The sequence below is a fragment of the Xiphophorus maculatus genome, chromosome 18 (genome assembly GCF_002775205.1).
Source record: "Xiphophorus maculatus strain JP 163 A chromosome 18, X_maculatus-5.0-male, whole genome shotgun sequence".
Taxonomy (NCBI): domain Eukaryota; kingdom Metazoa; phylum Chordata; class Actinopteri; order Cyprinodontiformes; family Poeciliidae; genus Xiphophorus; species Xiphophorus maculatus.
The window spans coordinates 29,764,921-29,787,169 of record NC_036460.1 but is presented as its reverse complement, the minus strand read 5'-3'; the positions used below and the strand labels follow the sequence as shown (position 1 = coordinate 29,787,169).

General features: G+C 40.0%; 1 protein-coding gene across 9 annotated transcripts in view; it reads left to right on the top strand.

Annotated features, from left to right (window-relative positions):
- The window catches only part of robo2 (roundabout guidance receptor 2), a 378,100-nt gene that overhangs the window by 123,681 nt on the left and 232,170 nt on the right, over positions 1–22,249 (top strand). The window contains exon 1 of one of the 9 annotated variants that reach the window (XM_023351215.1): positions 20,092–20,802. The exons of the other annotated variants lie outside the window; for them this stretch is intronic. Within the exon in view, the coding sequence (XP_023206983.1) occupies positions 20,748–20,802 (55 nt within the window). The 5' untranslated portion in view covers positions 20,092–20,747. Of the gene's footprint in view, positions 1–20,091; positions 20,803–22,249 lie in introns of those variants that run through there. 9 annotated transcript variants of the gene reach the window in all.

The window sequence follows — 22,249 nt, the reverse complement described above, 5'->3', positions numbered from 1 at the left end:
GCTCAGAAGTGCTTGGACCGTGGGTCAGCACTGTGACGGAGGGCAACAGTGGATACACAGAGACGCAGCCAGAAACCAAATGGTGCCGAGTCGAGTTTATGTTGAAACAACAGAGAGTTTTCAACAGAGTCAGAATCTCCTTTTATTAGTCCAGATGTGACCGCCTTGTAGTTCTGTGGTGTAACCAGATGCCTTCGTTTTAACTTAATCTATTATCCTTCTGTTTTCTTGCTCAGACAGCTCAAACATCCTAAAGTGTGTCAGCAATAGACTCGTTTTCCCCGACACAATAAAAGCATTGATTCTCAAATGATCACCGAGACAAAATATTTAGCCTTCATTTTTTCTATTTTTTACGTTGTGAAATGATTTTAAACGAATGGATGGATATTCTATGAGTATTAATGTTCTTCCTGTAAATGTGTGAGTTCTTTCTGGGTACTTTAATCCCCTGCCACCTTCCAAATACACGATGTTTAGCAGGTAGGACAAACAGTTCAGTGTTGGTCTGATCTGACCAGAACGCCGTCCTCCATTGTTACTGTGTCCTCTACGTGGCTCCAAAGCAGACTTCTTATGGCTTTGTTGCAACAGTTGTGTTATTCTTGTCTCTACACCATCAAGACCAGACTTCTGCTGTGTAATGGTGCATCCAGCTCTGTTTAGTCTACTTTAATCAAACTCCAGTTAATTTGCCTAGAAAGTCCGGATTGTTTGAATACGCAATGAAACTCTGATGGGGACTAGAAAAGCGAATTGTAGTCAGTCTACAAACCTAGGTCTGTTCAGTTGAAGTGAACTCTGACACGTTTTGAATGCAGATGTGCAGGGCATTCTGGGTAAATACAACCAAAACAAGCATGTGTCCAACACTAGTGGGAGAAAGTGCCAAAGACAAACCACCAGAATTTGACACCACTCCATTTTTGGTTACATTTTGTGAAGAAGGAAGTTGTGCTCTTTGTCTTCTCCAGAGGGTTTTGTGTCATTTCCTTCAGTGGTTCTTGGTGCAGCGCCACCACTAGTGAGGGGGTAAACAGGTTTTTCAAAGGATTTGGTTGGTTTGATACATGCAGTATGAAAGTGAACCGCATCAGCTGAAAATGTAAGAGATGTTGTAATTTTGGTTCCCAATCAAAGTCTGGTGGTTCTCTGTCTTCAGGGTGTGCTGTTAGTGTTTTGAGGGTGTCAAAAGTTTTCTAGAGAGCACTCTGCACTACTTTGTGTTGGACTAGAACACAAAATCCTAAGAAAAAGCATTTAGTTTTCTGAGATCAACATGGAAACATTGAGCAGGCATTTCTACTTTTGTACAACTCACCTGTGACCTCTCCCTGTCTTTGGGAACTGTTGCCCACATATATTTTTGACTCCCCACAGCTGCAGGAGACACATGCAGAAAGTCTGGGTCACAGTTTCTCCAACCTTTAATAAAAGTGGACTCCTGCCCCTGACAACCCCCCTCACCTCCCTACCCCCTCCCCTCCGGAGGGACAGGCCTTCGTGGCCCTGGCCTCCTGTGCTCTGGCCTTGCCACTTCGCACTCTAATTGCTGGCTCATAAGAAAGCACCACGGCAACAAATCCAGTTAACGATAGTGGCATATTGATCGTGGGCAGGCAGCGCCCCTGTCCCTAGGTGAGGGAGGAGGGGGGGCTGCGGCTTTTATAACCCGAGGGAAGACCTGCACCCAATAAAGAGTGGCTCCCTGTGACAAAATAAAAACCAAAAGGCGGTCGGAGTGATACAATTACCGGCCGGCCGCTCTGACCCTAACTGTATGTGAACAATAGACTATGGGATTCACGTGTAGCTGATGGGAGTGAGGGAGAGAGTGGGGAAGAAGGGGAGACCCTCATTATAGAGCAGGACTGGGAAACCTGTTCAATTTTCTCCATTAAAGAGAGCTGAAGAAGCACTTTCTCCTCCGTCCCAGCAGAGCTATTAAATACCTATAGTCTGAGCACTGAAGAAGTCCGATCTCACACTGGGCCACAAACACCCACCGGCAGCACAGGGACATTAAGCCAAACAGACCTGAAAGCTATGAATACACAAAAGCCATATAAGAGCCCATAAATCTGTGATGTCATCAATGCAAAAATGCTCTCCTGCTACTCAGACTTCTTTATGGTTACATGGCATGTTAGGCATAATTTTCTTTTATTTATGGCGCTTTATTGTGCCGCCGACGTTGTAAACATCCCGTACATATTATGTGCATTGTACGTACCAAGACGTATTTTAGGGAAACTGGGTCTTGTGTGCCGGATGCCTATTAGAGTAGGAAACAAAGCATATTAGTCAAACTACTTATTTCCATATTAAAACAACAAGCAATGCTGCATTTTCATCTCATTTATTTGCATGGCGGCGCGCAGCAAAAGGTGATAGAATGAGGCCAAACCACTGGGAGCTCTGCAAGATTGTGTTTCTGCTCAACATCCGTCAAAGATGGGGGTTTTTTCCCCCCATTTTTTTTTTCCCGTACAGATACAATGCACCGCAAATTAACACAATCTGCTAAACATCAAAGTGAAAATTGATCTTCAAAGCTCAGATTTTTTTAGAGCGGTGATAAATGGCTGCTTCCTTTTCTTCTGTTGGGGAATCTGGCTTCCTTTCAACTCGCACTGTATCACAATGTCTCCACCCTCTAGAACAAATCTTTATTCAGTTCATCAGCACAGCAAACATCCTCTTTTTCATCAGATTGCATTATAAATGTTGCTTTAAGATAAAATGCTCTGTTTGATCCTACATCATACTATTTTTTTATTCTTTTTGGCCTTGCCAAAGTCTGTCCTGTGGGAAAACATCTCTACTTTGTCACTACAAACTTTAATATATTTTAAGGGGATTTTATATGATTTTATATATACACGAAACAATATGTGGTTTTCAATTTACTTCACAAAAATAATTGTCCAAGCAAGGCGTACGTTTGCGTAATGTCACCTTTACTCGAAAAACCCGAATATGAAAGAACACACCAAGCACAAAGTTGTAAAAACGATGAAATACTAAAACAATATCCCAAATTTTGAACAACTCAGAGAATTTTTAGACTGTTGGCACAAAAGCTTTTAGTTTTAGGGAGTTTTCACACCTGGTAGTCCACTAAGCTCGGTTCAGTTGGGGACCGAAATGGAAGCTTATTACATTTTCAGCGGTGTTTCTTTTCACACTGCACTGTGTCAAACAAACCAAACCGTTTGAAAAACCTCTTGACCTCCTCACCTGTGGTGGCGCTGCACCAAGAACCACTGAAGGAAACGACACAAAATCCCCTGAAGACACTGAGAGCAACTTCCTTTAATCACGAGACACACAAACATGGAGCAGTGTCAGATTTTAGCTGCTGGAGGATTTGTCTTTTGTCTTTGGTAAAAGATCACGAGTCATTTCTCCTGTTAGCGCTTGACTGTTTACTTTGAGATGTTAATAAGATGTTTAGCTCCCAAACGTCTAATTTACATTTTCTTTTAATGAATTTATCTTGAGATGTTTACATTTCAGCTCACATAAGCTCTTTCAATGCTTGTTTTATTTATTTATTTTTTTAAAACTTTTACTAGATTGTTGATTAATAATTTACTTTTACCTTAGCTTGACAGTGACAGTTTACCTGTAAAACTGTCAAGTGGTTGAAATTTTGGGTGTATCTAACTTTTGCATCTAAGTGAAAGAGTTAGACGCACCAGTGCAACCAGTACAAAAGGTTAGTCTAGTGCCCGTCCAGCTCAACTGACAAGCTGGGCAAAGAGAGCATTAATCAGAGAAGCAGACAAACTCAGGTGAGGAACCTAATGAAAAATTAACTCTGCAAAATAGATTTCATACTAAAAAAGTTGTTGAATGAAAGCACTTAGATGTCCTGCTTCAAATATTTCCACAATCCATGTGGAGCTGATAGCAAACGTGGAGGCAGGCGGTCTGGTCCGCGGCATGTAGACCAAAATGAAACAGTTTGTTCTACAAACAAAACACACAGTGGTCAAAAACTCAAACCTTGAACTCACCATGAAACGTGGCGGTGGTAGCATCATGCTGTGGGGCTTCTGACATAACAATTAATCTGGAGAAATGCTGAAAGAAAACCTATTAGAATCTGCAAGTGGCTTAAACCTGGGACAGCAGCTGTAAACAGTCAATAAGAGGAGTAATGCAATGACTTAGATGAAAGAATATTCATGTTAGGATAGTCGAAGTACTTAAAAATAATGTTTGCAGAAGCTTTTCATCCAATCCAACTGATTTTGTGTAAAGATTTGAAATACTGATAGACTTCCCCAAGAGATTTGGAGCTTTGTGTTGGTTATCAAGTAAAATCCAAATAAAAGGCATATAAATTTGGTGTGTGTGACATATTGGAAAAAAAAACAAAAGCATATGAACAGTTTTGGAAAGCACTGCACTCCATTCATCGTGAAACATGGCTGAGCAACAGAATTCAGACGCACAACTTTCTTCATCCTTAATGTTCCATTTATTTCAATATGAACTAAAGTGTTTGCACAACTTTAAGCTCTTTTCTATCACTTTGTGTTTGAACCACAGATTTCTGGCTCATACATGCAGCTTCATCGTGTGTCAGACAGTCACTCAGCTCCGATTGGTGACATTGAAGCATTTACGGCGGCCGGGGGCGCTTATGTCTGGAAATTTTTCCGCCCCCCAAAAGGGTCACTCATGGGGATGGGGCGCCGTAATGCGCCATTGGGGATCGACGCTGACCTTAGGCTCTAAATCACTTTCCATTTTGGGGGGACAATTAAGTTTGAACCTCTGATGTGTCCAGCCCTCGATTGATTCTCTTGATAGCACTCAGCATCCAAGGGTGGGGCAGTCTGCATGAGCGGAATACCCCTTTTAAATCAATGTTGTTTCGCTCCTTTTATTTACCCTGGCAGTCCACAACTATTGATGAGCGACTTAAATTCAAACAGTGGTATTACACTTTCGTTTTACAATTATACAGTCGACAGGTTTCAGTGAATTTGTGTTCCAAAAAATGTATATATATACGTATATATATATATATATATATATATATATATATATATATATATATATATATATATATATATATACACACACACAATTTCAACCTAAATCATATGAACAACTTGGTAAGAGCAAAAGATATGATCCTATGACAGCATGTTAGAGGCACTGTAGGTAGAGAAAAAAAGAGGACTACATTTTCAATAAAGTCTCGGAAATTTTGAGATTAGTCTCAGAAACTTTCTAGAAAAAACGTGTACATTTTCTCAGAAAAAGTTAGTGTTTCTTCAAGAAATATTCTCAGAGTAAGCTGATAATTTCTGGGTATTTTCACAGAAATGTACTCCTCTTTGTTTTCCATCTAACATGGCCCTGATATGTCGTTTTATGATCATTCCTCATTACACGGTTGGAAGATTTTTACATTTTACCTTCTGAAAAACAGGTTAGACACGTGAAGTTAATAGGCAGGCTTACGATGTTTCATGACATGAACTTTGAGGACATTTTAAGGTGTTCTAATTAGTGGTAGGACTTTTGCAAGATCTGTAATTAGTCACAATAAAACAAAAAGTCCAAAGTGATCTTTCAGACATTCATCTTTCCAGTGTTTCAGGAATTCATAGAACTTCTTTAGAAATGTGGACCATCAGCAGTAACTCTGACGTTACCGCTGGGGACGCCTGTTCTGCTGCTACATGTTTAGCATTGAGATGCTAATGAGTTCAAGAGTTTTGTTCCAGTGATGACTATTCTGACCATCTGCGCTAAAACATTTTAACTGCTATAAATTCTTGCATGAAACGCAATACAAACATCTATAATAAAAATATACAAGCTGTAAAAAAAGAAAATCGATGCTAAGCAGTTGAATGCTTTTTGTGCAGCTCAGACTTTCCACTTCATTTCTAGAACAATGTAGAAATTTGACAAATCTTTAAAAAAAATGCATGTAATAAAGTATTTGAAATATTTGCATGTTTAGAATATAAGATTATTTCAACTTGTTTGCAAATAACCTTAAACCTAAAACAAGATCCATCAAAGTTTGACCTGTTGACATACAAACTAACTTATTTGTGAATTGCCTTTGAATTAGCAGCTGTTTTTCAAGGCAATGCTGCTGCTTCATTTGTGCATCCACAGTATACCTTAACTCATCATTACCACCCAATGTCGAATTATGATTCTTTTTTTGTAAAGGGAAGGAAATGGAAATATTTAATTTGGCATAAGTGATAAGTGCAGCCACTCTACAGAAAAGGAAGGACAAAAAGGTTTAAGAAAAGTGTCTGCTTTGGAAGAGTGGAACAGGTTGTACCTTTTAAACATACTTTTAACTAAATGTTTTATTTGAGGCAGTTATTTATTGCTTCCTTACAACGCGTTTCTCCTGCATTATACTGTTGAGTGTTAACATTTGCACCCTAAACACACAATGGCGAGAGCTGAAACATTCTCAACACAACAGTTTTATTGCGGTTAATAAAACACATATGCAGATGTACACACAAATCCTTGTTAGTTCATGGCGTTCAATGTGTAAATGAAGCGCCACGAAAAACAGGGAGCTGGGAGTGATTTAAGGAGGCTTTGATAAATGGAGCGGCGGCGCATGAGGTAAAACTTTACGTTTCAGTTTTTGCTGATGAATGCAGCCTAAATCTTTTATCAGCCTCATCCTCCATCACAGAGCGCTGAGCTGTTATATGTCTGATAAAGTGAGCACAGAGGAATTCAGCTATCAGGTCTGTGTTGAAATGACTGGTTTGGGTTGTCCTTGAAAAAAAGAAAAAGAAAAAGAAAAATCCTTCAATTCTTACTTTGTAAAGTGTAAGAAAAGCAAACAAACATCTGTCAAAAACACTGCGCAGTTTGCACAATTCTAAATTGTGCAACTTAAAGTTAATGTGCTAAATTGTCTGTGTAACACTATCCATTGGCTACATGTTCAAACAGAAAAATAAATTGTATGACTTACAGCAATTGGAAAGCCTGGCCATCCTTAAACGCTATTTATTGATCAGATGCCACTGCTACAAAAGGTTTAATTAAACCCCTCGCTCCACGCTCACACCCACCGTTCTTTCTGTGAAACATTCACAATACGTTTCTGTGTCGTAAACGAAAATTTCTCTTGAGTTGGTATTTATTGGAAAATGTCTTTTTTTTTTCTAAAGCTGCTGAAATTCAGACCTTGAGAAGCAGTGACACATGCAGATATAACAATTGTACTGACACAAAGTTCAGTTGTCGGTAACATGCATGGTCTTCCTTTGCATATTTCATGCACATTTCACAGAAATGACCATTTTTGTTGTGTGCACACCTGCACATATTTAGCTAAACCATTAGTTCATCAAAGGTTCCATATTGCCAGCTGTAATTAAAAGTATTATTTTAGTTTAATCAACTGAAATGGAAAAATAATATAAATGGTTCATTGTGTGTGGGCACATTAGGAGCTACGACTAACATGAGGCCTCTAATAATATCAGCAATACAACAAAGGGATTATAATCCTTTAACAAAACATTCCATTTCCCCTCTTCTTAAAGATGTGTGTTTAGGCTTTATTAACTCTGAATTAAGAAGTTTCTTTTTAAAAACTAAAACCCAGAGTACATCTGTGTAACAGAGTGTCCGCGCATCCTTAAGGTTTAAATTCATGTATCAATCACACCCATCGTGGCTGTTGGGGCTACTGGTAACCAGGTGGTAATATTCCCTTGCTGAAATACCTTTATGTCCATTATGAAAATGTATTGCCAGTGGGTCGTTCCTGTTGCCAACCGATAACAGTGCTTACGTTCAGAAATGTCAGTTTTGATCCCCTGGTCTGACCGATTGTTCCTTTGAGCGGAAAAAGAATATAGCATGGCATCGACAAAGATCCACCTATGACGACAAATACAGAACCATACAAGAGTTACTAAATACATAAAAACAGCATGAAGGATTACCAGAGCCAGTACAGGTATCTTATTTATGCAAGACTTGGAAACGGTAAGAGATTTATGAATTGGCTGTAAAAGGGGAATTCCAGAGACGGAGGCCAAAGTGGCTGAAAGGTTTGGACCCTTGACAACCAGGCAGGCGATGGACAGGAGCTGTTGAGCTGAATTAAAAATGAAGACCCAAGAGTTCATGTGGGTGTGTTCTCGTTCAACAGGTTAGAAAGATATTGAGCGTTTGATTAATAGTCTTAGAAGTGAGTAGAATTTTGTACTCCATACTAAATGTATTCATCTGCCAATGAGACTTCTGAAGAACAGGCGTGATATGATTAATAGGGGGGAGTTGTACAGATGATACATGTTGCAGAGTTTTGAACCAACAGCTTATGGATGCTTTTATTTGGGAGAGCAGAGAAAAGGGAAAAGCAGTAGAGCTGTACAATATATCAAATTGCAATCTTGCAATATCAGCATTTGCGATATTAAAACGGCATATTGCTTGGATGCAATATTTAGTAGGATATTATATTTCATATGTAAGGCCTTTACATTCTAAATATTGGCAATGTATTTAGCCCATTGGATGGACCCAATGCCTAAGATGGTCTTTAGTAGCACAGAGGCTAAAGCTTATGGAGATGACTGTAGTTAGGGAGTAATGGTAAAGAAAGAAAATTGTTCTGGAAACATGGGTTCAATCCAATCAATGGCAATAACACAAGTTTCTTCAATACTTTCCAAATTTTATATTCTATGGATAATGTGCTGCATAACATTTCAGCAGCCGGCACTCAGAGTGATGAGGGCACGAATCAGAAAATAAGTTTTCCTTGGTAGGATGCATGAGTCAGATCAACTGTTGTGGATATGAAATATACTGAACATATTATTCATGAGGTATATCAGATGTAATAGGTCAAGAGTGTGTTTACAACACAAATAGTGGTTTGTCTTTCAATGAGGGAGCTGTTGTGAACAGAGAATGAGAAACAGGCCAAAATGGATCAATATCAGAAGTTGTAACAGACTACCTTCAGTCATTTAAGCTGTTTATGCTGGTTTGTGGTCAAGGATAGAATGGCTACTGTCAACAATACATGTTAGGACAGTATTGCTTTTTTTATTCAAACACTAAAAGGGTACACTGACCTAAAGAGGCTGTTCAGTTCTGTGTCTGAAAATGTTGTATTCCATTTAAAGAAACACAAAACATCGAAAGCACAAATTAAGCTATTGGTACATTTAACACACATGGCAGCCATTTTGGATTTTGAGGTTGGATTGGTAAGAAACGTTGCCTACTCACTTGGAATTTCAACTTCAGGACATTATTCTGGTTTATTTACATAATTTCGATGCTGCAAATTTCAACTACTGACAAACACCAGGATGAACAAAGTCCTTCAAGCCAATGTTCTCACTGTGATTCTTTCTGAAACAACTTTAATTTATCATCATTTCATTTCACCCTATAAAAAACACAATAAATAAAAAAAAGTTATCCCATTGTCTTTATATTGGTACTTCCTGTTGAAAGCCAGGTGTTTCTTTAGGTGGTGATGATTACAAAATGTCTGAGAACCATTTGTATTTAGTGAAATATCCAAAGAACTAAAAAAGTTCAGGATGTTAGACTTGAGGACAGTGCAGATACGAAACTTGGTCCCTCTTAAGAACCAAGAAACATGGCTGGTTTTTTTAAAGTTATTTTCAGCGAACAAGTGATGTGCACAGCCTGAATAAATCCATTTATTTTAGTTACTCGTGTGTTTATGAGACCAGCTGTGCCTATTCCAGAATCCCCTGCAGGGTGATGAAAACAAACAACTTCTCATTTTAACAGAGACAGATGTTTGGAAGATCGACTCGGTGGGATTTTCCTCACGGCATCTTATCAGTTTTGTGTTCCGGTCAGCAGTGCAGAGCAAAAGCGATTTCCAATCAGTCGAAACTTTTCAAGCTTTGCTAATGATGCCCGTAGTTTCATGGTTCTGTGGAGGAGGCACAGGGAGAAAGGAGGGCAACGTCCTACCACCAGCAAGCTTGGAGAGATACTTTAAAAAAAGCTCTTGTTCTTCCATCCTCCCTACCCCCTACTCGTTCTCTCCCTTCCCTTCTAACTTGTCAAGTATTCACCTCTTACTCATTAGCAGCTGTTGCCCATCGCTCAACAGACCAAGCTGTTTACCCCGTGCTGTCACGGCCGCGTCCAGCGCCTGGTTATCAGGTCCCGTCCTCGACGGGGTCCGACGCTCTTGATGAGTTTCCAAAGACGCAGATTAAAGCGGCTATGCTCAGGAAGGATGGAAGTAGGGCAGTTAATTAGCGGCGCCTCTCAGGCTCGGGCGAGTTGGCTGTTTTTCACCTTGACAGGGAAATTCCACAAATGATGGGAATTGAGGAGCCGGATCTGGGATTTTTAATGAGAGTGGGAGGAAAAGACGAGTCGACTTAAAGTAGGGAAAGTGGAAGGAGGAGGCGGACGGCCCAGGAAAGGTTACTCTTGAACTCTTGTGCCTGAACATTGAGTGGAGTTCGCAGATTCTGTTTTGACGTGTACACTTCCTGAAAAAAGACTTATCTGGGTTGAAACGCAGGTGTTGTCTCTCAAGAAGAGGATGTAATGCAGGAATTGCATAAATATGTGCAGTAAGCTGGAACTTTAAAGTGAACTAATCTATTCATTAAGCCTTGATGCTTGCGTTGAACTTTTGGCAAGTTGACTTTACCACGTCTAGATGCTTAAACACATTCTGTCGATGATATGTTATTGGCTGATCTGCTGTTTCTGTAAGAGAGTTGTACCTAATAAAATGGCTGATCGGTGTACTGAGACTTCAAACAGTTATTTACATAAATTTTTGTTTAGTAAAATATTGTTTCAAATATTGTTTAAGTTGAATCTTAAGAAGAGTGTTGGAAGCTTGTATCCGGTTAATCATTAGAATTTTAATTATTCATTTTCTTCTTTTGTCTTGTTGGATTGTTTAATAGACATACTTCAAACGTTACTTTTGGAAGATGTTACCATCTTTTAGGTTGATACATGTTCAGTTCAAGTTTATTTGCATCGTGCATTTGAGCAACAAGGCAGGTCAAAGTACTGTACACCATCAAAACATGATAAGGTCACCAATTATGAAATAACCAATTAGCTTTACATTTTGTTAAATGACATCAACAAAAACATCAAGCAAATACACATCAAATATAATGATGAATGTTCCAATTACTACTAATTAAAGGCAGCTATAAACCAGAGGGGTTTTAGTCTTGACTTAAAGGAAGTCAGTGTTTCAGCTGTTTGTCAGTTTTCTGGAAGTTTGTTCCAGATTTGTGGCACATAGAAGCTGAATGCTGCTTCTCCATGTTTGGTTCTCGTTCTGGGGATGCAGATCAGAACCAGAATACCTGTGAGATCTGAAAGGTTGATATAACAATAGCAGGTCCTTAATGTATGCTTTTAATACAGCATAGAAAAAAACAAAGTGCTATTTAAAAAAAATTGGTTGCTATTACTATAAAATGTGTCATTTATTTTGCTGAATCAACAAAATTGTGTCAACAGCGCCCTTTAGGGGACTTAGAATTCAGACTGTTAGTCAACAAATCTGGCATAGTTTTCCTCCAAACTGAAGATACTGGAGAGTATCCTCAGTTTGGAGAAAAAAGAAAAAGCTAAGAGATTCAGCATCCTTCATCTGATCCATCTGTTGTTTGTCAAAGCCGTCAGAAATGGCCTCAGCAGAACAAGAATTGTCAGGAAGCCATTTTTAGGGAAGCGAAAGAAGAAGACAACATTTGGAAATGTCAGATTACACATAAAACCACAATAATTATGTCTTTTGGACCGATAAATACATATTTTATATTTTTACTTCAAATTGTCATCAAAATACTTGAAGGTAAAGCCACACCAGGGAGTATCTATTATGGTTGAGTGTGATATTTAAACATCGAGTATTTTGAAGAAATACAGTAGATATAAAATATGCACCAGATTTTGATAAACTATGCAACAACATCTGGAAAGTGTCTGGTTGGCAACAAATCCATTTTTAAGCATCCGATGATGTCCCAAACTCAATCACTTTCAATAAATTCAATCAAAGGTGGCAGCCATCTTTGTGAACTTTCTGCTCTTCTTTCCAGTTTCAAAATGAAATGTACAGAAAATGTGTTGCCTACAGAGACGGTATTGTACTTCATTCAGCTCGATTCTCATGTGATAGAAGGCAAAACATGAAGCAACAGGCACACACTTGCTTCAGAAAGCTGCAGTCGCCGCACAGTAAGGTTCAGTTTTGCAACATTTGATAGTGAGCCCCAGGATCCCCTTCCTGTGCCTTTCCAGTGGATACAGAGTCAGAACAGACGATGCATTACCGACGTGGTTTTATGTCCTGCTGATAGAAGCCTCTCTCCTCGCCCAGCTCAGGTGTCAGATCCTCCGAGCTCTCTCCCCTTTGTCTCATCTCATCCTGACTCATTTCACTGGGAGTATCACACTGTGTGCAGTTGGACGTGTCCGTTCAATGTTACACGGCCATGACTAAATGCAGTTCTGCTGTTTTATGTTAAAATTTTATATTACAATCAAGTAGCTATGTTACCTGTAGTTGTTATGAAAATGCTGTCTATATCAAATTTGACTTGAAACACCTTGAAATTGGGCCTCTGTCTCTTTAAAACCTGCTGCTCTTTCTGACACTCCACCTTCAGGAAGTCATCACAGTATACCTCCTCTATTAACCCTTTAACAACGTTTTTACCAATGTTGAACTAAGTAGCTCCTATAATGAGCTTAGCAGTGTTTGCTAATTGCTGCTGGCTAGTCTGAAGGAGCTGAGTGAGGGAGTGGTAGGGGAGGGGTGCACTGTGTGCCGGAATATTAAAGCATTTTTCAAACACGCATGAAAGAATCAAGGCAACGTTCCGGCTATGTTCTGGAATAACATTATAGCATGTTGTGAAACTCAAAAAAGTCAATTTTACATAATACTGTCCCCTTAAAATAAAAGGGAGGGGGGGGGGGGGGGGGCAGAGAGTTACTGTAAAAGTCTTGCTGTTTTTATTGAATCATGAAAAACCCCCTGAAAAGACTTTAGTAAAGCAACAGAACCTTCAGCGAGGGTAAATATGCGCTTGCAGAGGTTTTACCGAGTCTTTCTTCTATTACATTTTATAACCGAATGGGTCTCGTTCACTGCTGAGGCGAGTGCTTTGCGTTGTCGGAGCTATACATCACAGTGAAAGCTTTGTCAGTTTTTTCAGCATAATGTGATGCCGGGTTATGTGTATTAAAGAGCTGAAGGGAAGGGAGGAGAGAGAGAGAGATATCCTATAGAGCTCTGCACTGTTTGTCATGTTGAAATTTATCCGTAAAAGTTGCTAAAGAAGAAAGCAATATTTCAGGGAACGTCAGCGGGCACGCAGTAATGTTTTTAAGAGTTATGAGGGCGCCGTGAGGTGTGCACGCGCGCGCGCTCCTGTTTCTGTCACTGTATTGTTTGGAAATGTGTCATCGCGCGTGCCTGTTATTGCCGAGGCTGGGCGCGGAGCAGAGCACAGCTTAATATCTGTGTTTGACATAGAGGCCCATTAATAAGGGCCTGATCCGGGCCCGGTGACAGGACTGCTGACAGAGGAGGATCATGGGGAAGAATCATGCCCTGCTGAGGGAGCCTGGGCTGCAGGTAGACCCATTCTGCCTTCCCCAGGTGTCATTACTGATGCCGGGGAGGAAGCAGAAGAGGGGAGGGGCGAGACGCTGACATCTACATTAATCACCCCCGCCGCACATCACACACTACCTCCTCCCACCTCCAGCTCCTAATCATCCCCACGCCGGGACCCAAACTCAGGAAAGGGGATATTCAGCCTTGAAAGATATCCAGCTAAGAGCTCCCTAAATACCACTCTGATCTGATCATGAGTGATGTTGGTACCGGAACCTCTGACCCACCACACAATTAAAAACACTTTTCTCCTTCTCCCTCAAGATGCATGCGAGAGAGGCCGTTCTGCTGAGACTACGTGTTTTGGAGCTGCCTGTCTTGTGATTCATAGTTTGCATCTGAAATGCGCCGTGGTTACGTGCAATTAAGATGCTACAAATGTCTCCGCCGCAATGTGTCATGTGCAAAAACCCCCAGAGTGCACTGCTGCCGTTGTACACACTCCTGATTGTCTCAAAGATATCAGGCTCTCCACCCGGGGACGCCTTATTGATCCTCGGCTGGGTTTTTATCTACAGGAGGAGCAACGCTACGGCTAGTGTTCAGAGTCGCTCCATGAAGCTGAACCAACATGTGTGTGAGTTCCCTGTAACAGAAGAAAACATATTACTTGAGTGAATTCACAGGGCTTTGTAGAATTATTCATATTCCTCGAACTTGTGCACATTTTTATCACAAACTTTGATGTTTTTTTATTGGAATTTCCTAGATTAAGCTAGACATCCATGTGATGCAGATATTTAGAACAAATTTTGTCTCTATCGATGCTATTACATTGGTTGAGAGTTAGCCTGTCATAAGCTAAATTTCTATTGATCATATAATTGCGCAGTTTGATATTTTGAAAATAAATACACCTAATGGAAACATGGCAATATAAATAAAAATCTAGTTTTTCAATATGAAGTTTTGGTGTGTTTTTTTGTTGTTGCAAAACTCCAATGGTAATACTGTTGGCACTTTCGCAAACCAAGAAGAAGAAGAAGATGACAGGAAGTAGTTGCAGGATCATGATGCGCCATGGTTTTTAATGTTTTATTGCTCAAACAAATGTATTCTCTTATTTTAGTTGCATTCTTTATTTAATAGAAACAACACAAGTGCGACATTGTGTTTTTTCTGACATTAACGGAATATAAGCAGAGTTTAGAAACCCGGAACTGACGTATGCTGACATAAGCAAACCAATGAAGCTGGAGTTCAGTTTTTTTTTATCATGACGCTGTATCTGTCATATCGACATGTTTTACAGATAATAATGAGCTGTGTTGGGCAACTGCATTCTGCGTCCTTTACTCTGACTTATAGAAATCATTGCAACCAATATTTTGCATAAATATGAATGTTTGTAGTTCACAAAAGAAGTTAATCCGTGTATATTTTAATCTCAGTAATTGTTCTGTGAAGCCCTCGAATGTTTTATTGTAGAACATTAGTGATTAAAAACATCACAAAGACCAAGAAACACAGCAGATGAGTCAAACACAGCAGAAAGTCATGGAGTTAAGTTTAATAGTTGTGGTCAGATCAAACAGGAACCTTCTAGCCCATTTACGTGGCAGAAAACTATCATGCTGTGTTTAATTAGCAAGAACAAAACTAGTGCGAGTTCATGGGGGAAATGGATGGAGTTGTGTATTAGGCAACTGTCATTGAAGTTTGGGGATGTGGGTCAAAAAATGAAAAAAAGGTAAGATGGTATCTTTACACTTACAAGGCACCGTGGGTCAGAACGGATGTTGGGACCCCAGAACAATGAGAACACTCGACCCCTGATCCATCAGTGAGCAGATGTTTGGAGATAAACCCGAGACCAAATAATTGAGTAATACTTTTTATCCTGTTAAAAAGACATACTTGGACAAGAATGAGACAGTAATTGTGGTATAATGTAATTAGGAGACAAGAAACGCTCCGTTCTAACAAATGAAGTAGTTAAAACACTTTCCCCAAATGTGTTTAACCAGTTTGGCCTCAGTGCTTCATCTTCTCCAAACCCACACACTCTCTTTAGGTTCCCCTCAGTGACATCACCCTCATTTGTTGTTGAATACTCTGGTTTTCAAAAATGAAACAACAAATCAACACTTAAAACCCTGTGTGGCAGTAATATTATAAAAATACAGCCCTAATAAAAGATTTGTGATGTTTTTGCTCCCAGCAGTGGAATGAAGCATAAACTCATATGATGGTGTTTGTGAGTTATCATCTCCGTTGCTTAGCCCCTTCCATCTCATTTTTTATGTAACGTGTCTCGTCCTGAACAAACACAGCCCCCAGTTTAATTAAAATAAATCCACTTTGAGCTGATATTTAGAAACGCGGCGAATATCGCAGCCTCCGCAACAGATAAAGTGATTGAGAGCGGGGAATAAAAGGCTGGGCTTCAGGGAGAATTACACTCTACTTCCTTTTCCATCAATGAGGCTTCTATTGTTTATGTTTGAAGTGGGCTTTCCTTCTTTGTAAATGACCTGTCTCCAATTCCCCACTTTTTTTCCTCCGTTTTATTTGCCTTGAACCTTCAGCAACACTGACACAATACATTTCTGCTCGGCTCTTTGTTTGCGTTCATGGCCGTGTGCATACGGTAGAATCTGGGACGCCGCGTAGACATTGAGAAGAAACGTTTGCATGCGGCTCGAAAACATATTAAAATATGAAGACAAATCACTGTGTCTGGCCAGCTGACAGCAACAGCCTGCAATGAGAGCCAGCAAGAGTCCTTGCCACAATGCTGCCGCTCCCAGAAAGGGCCTTTTTCAGGGCAAGCGTCGACATGTAGCTCAACAAACAAACAGATGGAAAAAAAAAGCCATGAGCAGTCAAAGCTATTATTAAAGGTGATAGAAGTGTTTCCCTTTGCCAAAGCCATTTTGTCATGGTCTTAGCCTGCGTACTTTGTAATGGGGAGAGCTGGGTTTTCAAAGATATCTTCAGAGGACATACTCTGGACTTTGTTGTGTGGATGTCTTTGATGTAAATCATAAAAGTAGAAATCCAAGTCTTTAGTTCACATTCCTGCAGGTTTTGAGGCTGTTTAGGTATAAAGCAAAGCTTTAGCAAGTCGGTACATAGAAAATATTCTTTGGCTATTATCCATAAAAAAATGAAGGGAAGGAAAATAGGACATTTGGGAAACATTTTGGTCCAAATGATAATTTCTCTTTATAGATTATTAATGTAAATTAGACTTAATTTCCAGGACCAGCTCTGTCTTGAGTCCTCCGATTGAGGACCGGGAAGATGCTCATGTCATCTCCCACAAGATGGTGCTTTTGGCAATTGCCCATGTTGCCCATATTATAAACCACCACTGACCAAAAGAACGGAATTGCGGATACAAGCTGAAATGAATATCTCCCGCAGGATGTTTGGGCTCTCATTAGAGATAGGGTGATAATCTCGGTCAGCCAGGATGGACTCAGAGTAGAGTCACCGTTCCTCCACATTGAGAGGAGTCAGTTGAGGTGGTCCAGACATCTGGTCAGGATGCCCCCTGGATGACTCCCTAGAGAGGTGTTCCAGGCACCTCTCACCGAGATGAGGCCCAGAGGAAGACAGTGGACACTTTAGAAGGACTATATTTGTCAGCCTGGGAACACCTCAGGTTTCCCCCAGAGGAGCTGGCCCAAGTGGCTGGGGAGAGGGGAGTCTGCGCCTTCCTGCTTAGACTGCTACCCCCTTGGCCCCTCCCCAGAGAAGTGGATGATGATGGATGGAGACTTAATCCATCCACCTGGCAGATTCCAAGTACTTTGTAAAAGGTTTTACTCCCCTAAACTTTGTCGCATTGTTTTTCCAGTTTCAATAACAAACTTTAGTGCATCAGTTAGGGTTTGTATAAGACAGATCGACACAAAGTAGTGCATTCTTCTCTGAAAAATAGCTCAACTTTAGTTAGAATCCATCTTCCCATCAATATTTCCCGACCTTGTTTGAAAAGCTTCCCCACAGCATATTGCTGCCACCACCAGTGGGTGAACCAGAGACACATCTGCTTGCTGGACACTGACCCTGAAGGACTGGGTCAGTGTCACCTATGGTTTAGCATCACTGTTCTCCTGGAACATTAACCTCCAACAGATTCTCAAATCTTTTGAAGCCTTAAAAAGTTTTCTTCTGTCATTGCTGTGTTGAGCTCCTTCCATCTTCCAATACCTCTGATCAGCTTTTCTGTTCTTTTTGAAGTAAAGCCTCTCCACAGCATGATGTTGGCATCATCATGTTTCTCAGTAGGGATGGTCTATTCAAAGTAGGGTTATCAAAATAATCAACCTTTAATAGAAACGAAAAAAGAAAAATATATTCACAGATCTTCATTGATGTCAAAATCATTTTTCCCAATTGACACCCTTCTTTCATGAGCTGCTCACCTGTGCAAAACAGTGAGCTGTGGCTGAAAGTTTTAAATACTGGTAAGGTGGTTGAGTTCATCCAGAAAAAAAAAATATGACCCTCTTCAGCAAAGAAGGCAAACATAAAATGTTTGAAGTGTTTGACTTTCCCCATTAGGCAGGCGGACAGCAAATCCCATTACGCTAGCTGTCCTAATGCTCAGACACTGATGTTTGAGAGCAACTTGTAAAGCTCAGCAGAACTTCTGCATCTACAACAGCAAAATAATAAACCTCCTGGATGATGTAAGCTAACGCTATCTCGACACTGCAAAAGTATAAAATCTTACCAAGTATTTTTGGTCTATTTTCTAGTGCTAATATCTTAGTACACGTGAAATAAGATTTCTAAGTACATTTTCTACTACATAAAAGAGCTTGTTTTAAGTCAGTAAGTCCTTAATATTGAGTGCTTAAGTACTATACATACTGTAACAATATTTTCCCCATGTTGTCAAATATATTATTATTTATCAAGTAAACTGATTCTCCCACCAGAGCTGTTGATCCGTGCAGCTCCTCCTGAGTTAGGATGCATCTCTGATTCATGCTCTTCTTCAGTAATGCTCTCACCACAATATAAACGTTATTATAAAAAAAACACTCTCCTAAAGTCAATTTATACTTTGGCATATAGACTTTGTTTCTGCTAAATCATTTATAAAACCCTTGAATTCATAAAATAAAACCACGTCTTTCAAATGAAGTTCACCCTGAAGCAGATCCCAAGCTTTGTGTTGGTCTGCTACATAAAATCTCAATTCAACACACTAAAGTTTGTGGTATGTGACAAAATGTAAATAGGCTGGCATGAATACATTTGCAAAACACTCTATATCTGATATTCATCAGATCTATTTAGTGCCTGAACATACAGCCTCCGTGCATTGCCACATGCCTCTTACATAAATAGCATCGCTGTTTATTTTATCACTGTTGACTGTGCATATGTCGTCTCATTTTATGCCTCTTTGAGGGGCTGCACAGGAAAACACAGCCACTAGGAATTGTTCTAACACAGACCAGTAGGGGGAGCTCACAACTCATAGCTCACACTCCAGTAAAGCCTTGCAAGGGATCGTCGTGTGAAGGGTTGCTGGGCAGTAGTTCACACCACACAACACAACCCCACCCTCCATCTCTAAACATCAACATATTGAGTCCGGATTTTTTTTTTTTTTACTTTTTTTTTTTACATGTTCAGTCTCAATGTTGGAATTCATCCCTGATCAAATGTTGGATTGCAGTGGTTTGAGTTTGTTCTCTGTGTTTAGCTGCATACTATTAAGGAAAGAAAGGGGAGAAAAAAAATGAGACTTTTGAGTTTATTGTTGATATGCAGAGCTGCATCAGCTCTCCTCATCTTGCAGGGGGTTCGGTCAATCAAGCCATTGATTTCTGACAAAGATCATATTTACAATTCTGCATCAGCATCTGAACACATTAACCCCTCACATGTTAAGCAGCCTCGATTCCTCAATAAATTCAGTTTTGAGTCCATTGATTGAGAATTTAACACATTATCACAGAAGACATTAGATTTCAATATTCTGAATTATTTTTCCCCCTCTTGAATTAAGGTACAGTTTACCTGTTGACAATAGTGTGAATGTTGAACCTCCAGCACTCTAATGGCATGCTGCTTTTTTCCCCCTCTCCTCTCAGAGCTTGCTTTAAAAAGGTAAATAATTCCTTATATGAGTGACCTACTATAAATGCTTCATATTTATGCAAATATATTTAAAGGTTTGTCCTGCCATTAGCTCCTTGAATGAAAGTCTTTTACTCGTGCCACAGTAGGGAAGTTCCCTGTAAACCGCAGCAAAGTGATTGTCCAGTAGAACCACTGGTAAAAATAGTAATGATAATAGTAATTAATAATAATATTTTGTACTCCACGCTGCACTGCTCTGCCCCCGCCCTCTGGTACCGGTCCATGTTCGCTAGCCGCCCGCTCAGCGTCAGTGTGTTGGGATGTGGGAGACCATGCGCTCCTAGCGGCCGCGCTGTTCACACCAAAGCGCTCAGAAAGAGCGTGAGAGAGAGAGACGGGGAGAGAGAGGAGGATGTTGAACTGTAGTGTGACTGTACGTTTATTGGAGCTGTATTACCGGCTGCGCACATGGGGCTTTTGAAAGCCGGTTTTCTGAAGGATAAAACAACTTTTTGGGGCGCGCGCGTGAAAGTTGAAGGCGGGTTTCCTGGTTGTCCTCGAGCGCAGACATCCTCGCTGAAGATTTGAAAGGTGCCTGAGACGCCTCTCAAGGAAAGCGTAGATGTGCGCTTAATTTTTGTTTCCATTTCTTCAGTCTGGACTTTAATTCCTGCCCCGAAAGACTCTGAAGAGCTCCGGCTCGTCACACAGCAGAAATTGCGGATGAACTCACCGGACAAGCTGGGATAATATTTCCTCAAAGAGCCGAGAGTTTGGAGGCTGGATGAGCAGCTCCGGGTGAACTACTATTAAATGGATCCTCTGTGTGTTTGGACACTGAAACTGGCTTTTGTCAGTGAGTAGGACAGTGTTGGGAGCTGTCCATCACTCCCAGAGCCGGTGGAGCGGACTTGAGCGCAGTCTTCACCTATTTTTGCCCCCGCAGTGAATTAGAGGATTTGCGCGACCGCTGTGGATGTTTTAATATGCGAGGATGGGTCCGCTAGCGTTCATCCTTGTTAGTGGATTACTGTACTTTCAAGCTGATGGTAAGTTCTTAACGTGTTATGTAAAACTTCATCTTCAATAGATCTGGAAATATATTCAGCGCCGAGGTAGGCAACTTACTTAAATAGGCAAATTATTTTGACCGGCTTGGATTCCATAAGTTGCTAGAAATATTATTATTTGGATGAATAATAACTGAACGTGAATGTTAATATCTTGGCAAGGCAAACCTCGATGAGTGGTTGTCATAATTTGCTGGGATTAAGCATCTAAATGCGTAAAAGTAACACGACCAGGCAGTTCAGTTCAACAGATTGCCTCTTACTGCAGGAGATGACTGCTGTTCTGTTGCTTGCAGTGATTTTGACCTGCTATTCCAGACATAAATGACCCTCCATGTGATACATTTTGAAGATGAATATGCACCCATAGGTAAAATATAGAAGTAGACATTTTTTTCTTAATTGGCTTCATTCAGTAAAATAATTCATTTTTTATTTTTTTGATGAAATGTAACAAAACTGACAAGTTCCATCATTTAGGTCTATAAACACATCATGTACTACAGTAGGTGCTTTGATCGACTGCTTTGCATTCGCTGCTATTCAGATAAAGGTTAGGAATATGCTTTGAGAGATATATATGGGGATAGTCTTATAATTCTTGTGGAGTTATTATTGCTACATACAGCAAACAACCATTTTGTTTCCTCTTTTTTTTGTTACTTTAGAGAAAAAAAAAACAACAACTCATAATCAAAATTTCAATATTTAAGTCAGATTTCTAATAACATCAGGAAATCATTTTTGGCCACAGTCAGTGGTGCATCCATAAAAATACTTTTTGTTTTGCCCCCAAGACTAGACGAGTTTCAGAGCAGACATGTCTCAGTTTGAATAATTTGCAGTGGTCTCATGAGAGTGGCTACATGTCTGATAAACATGTTGAGACCACTATGAAATAGTAAAAGACATGCTTAGAAACCATTTTAGATATCCTAAATTGATAGTTAGCAATCATAAGCAAATTTAATCTAATCTTTTTGGGTTGCATATTGATTTTTGTTGCACATCCAGTTTTTAGATGCATTTCTTTGGTCCTTCTGCTGCTGTTACTTAGAACTCCGAGTGTTGAATTACAGCAGAAACTGGCTTGAACCAAAGTTAAACATACACTGCCAAGAGTTATGTTCATATTTTAAAATTGCTTAATAACGACATGGAAAGCAAATGAGCTGCATGCTGATTAATTGCAGTAATTTTAATTCCCTGTTCTGAACAGCCAGACGGTCACCAAATGCAAAGTAAGCGTCATTACAATAAGATTTTATGTGGTTTCTTGGGATTCAGTGGCCTACAAAAGAAGTAATTTAATGGGGGGGGGCAGAGTTAATGTGGCAACTCACCACAGTCATCAAAGGTAGGCCAGTGCAAATGATGAAAATTGAGATATATATACATATATAGACAAGTTTTATCATAGCATGGT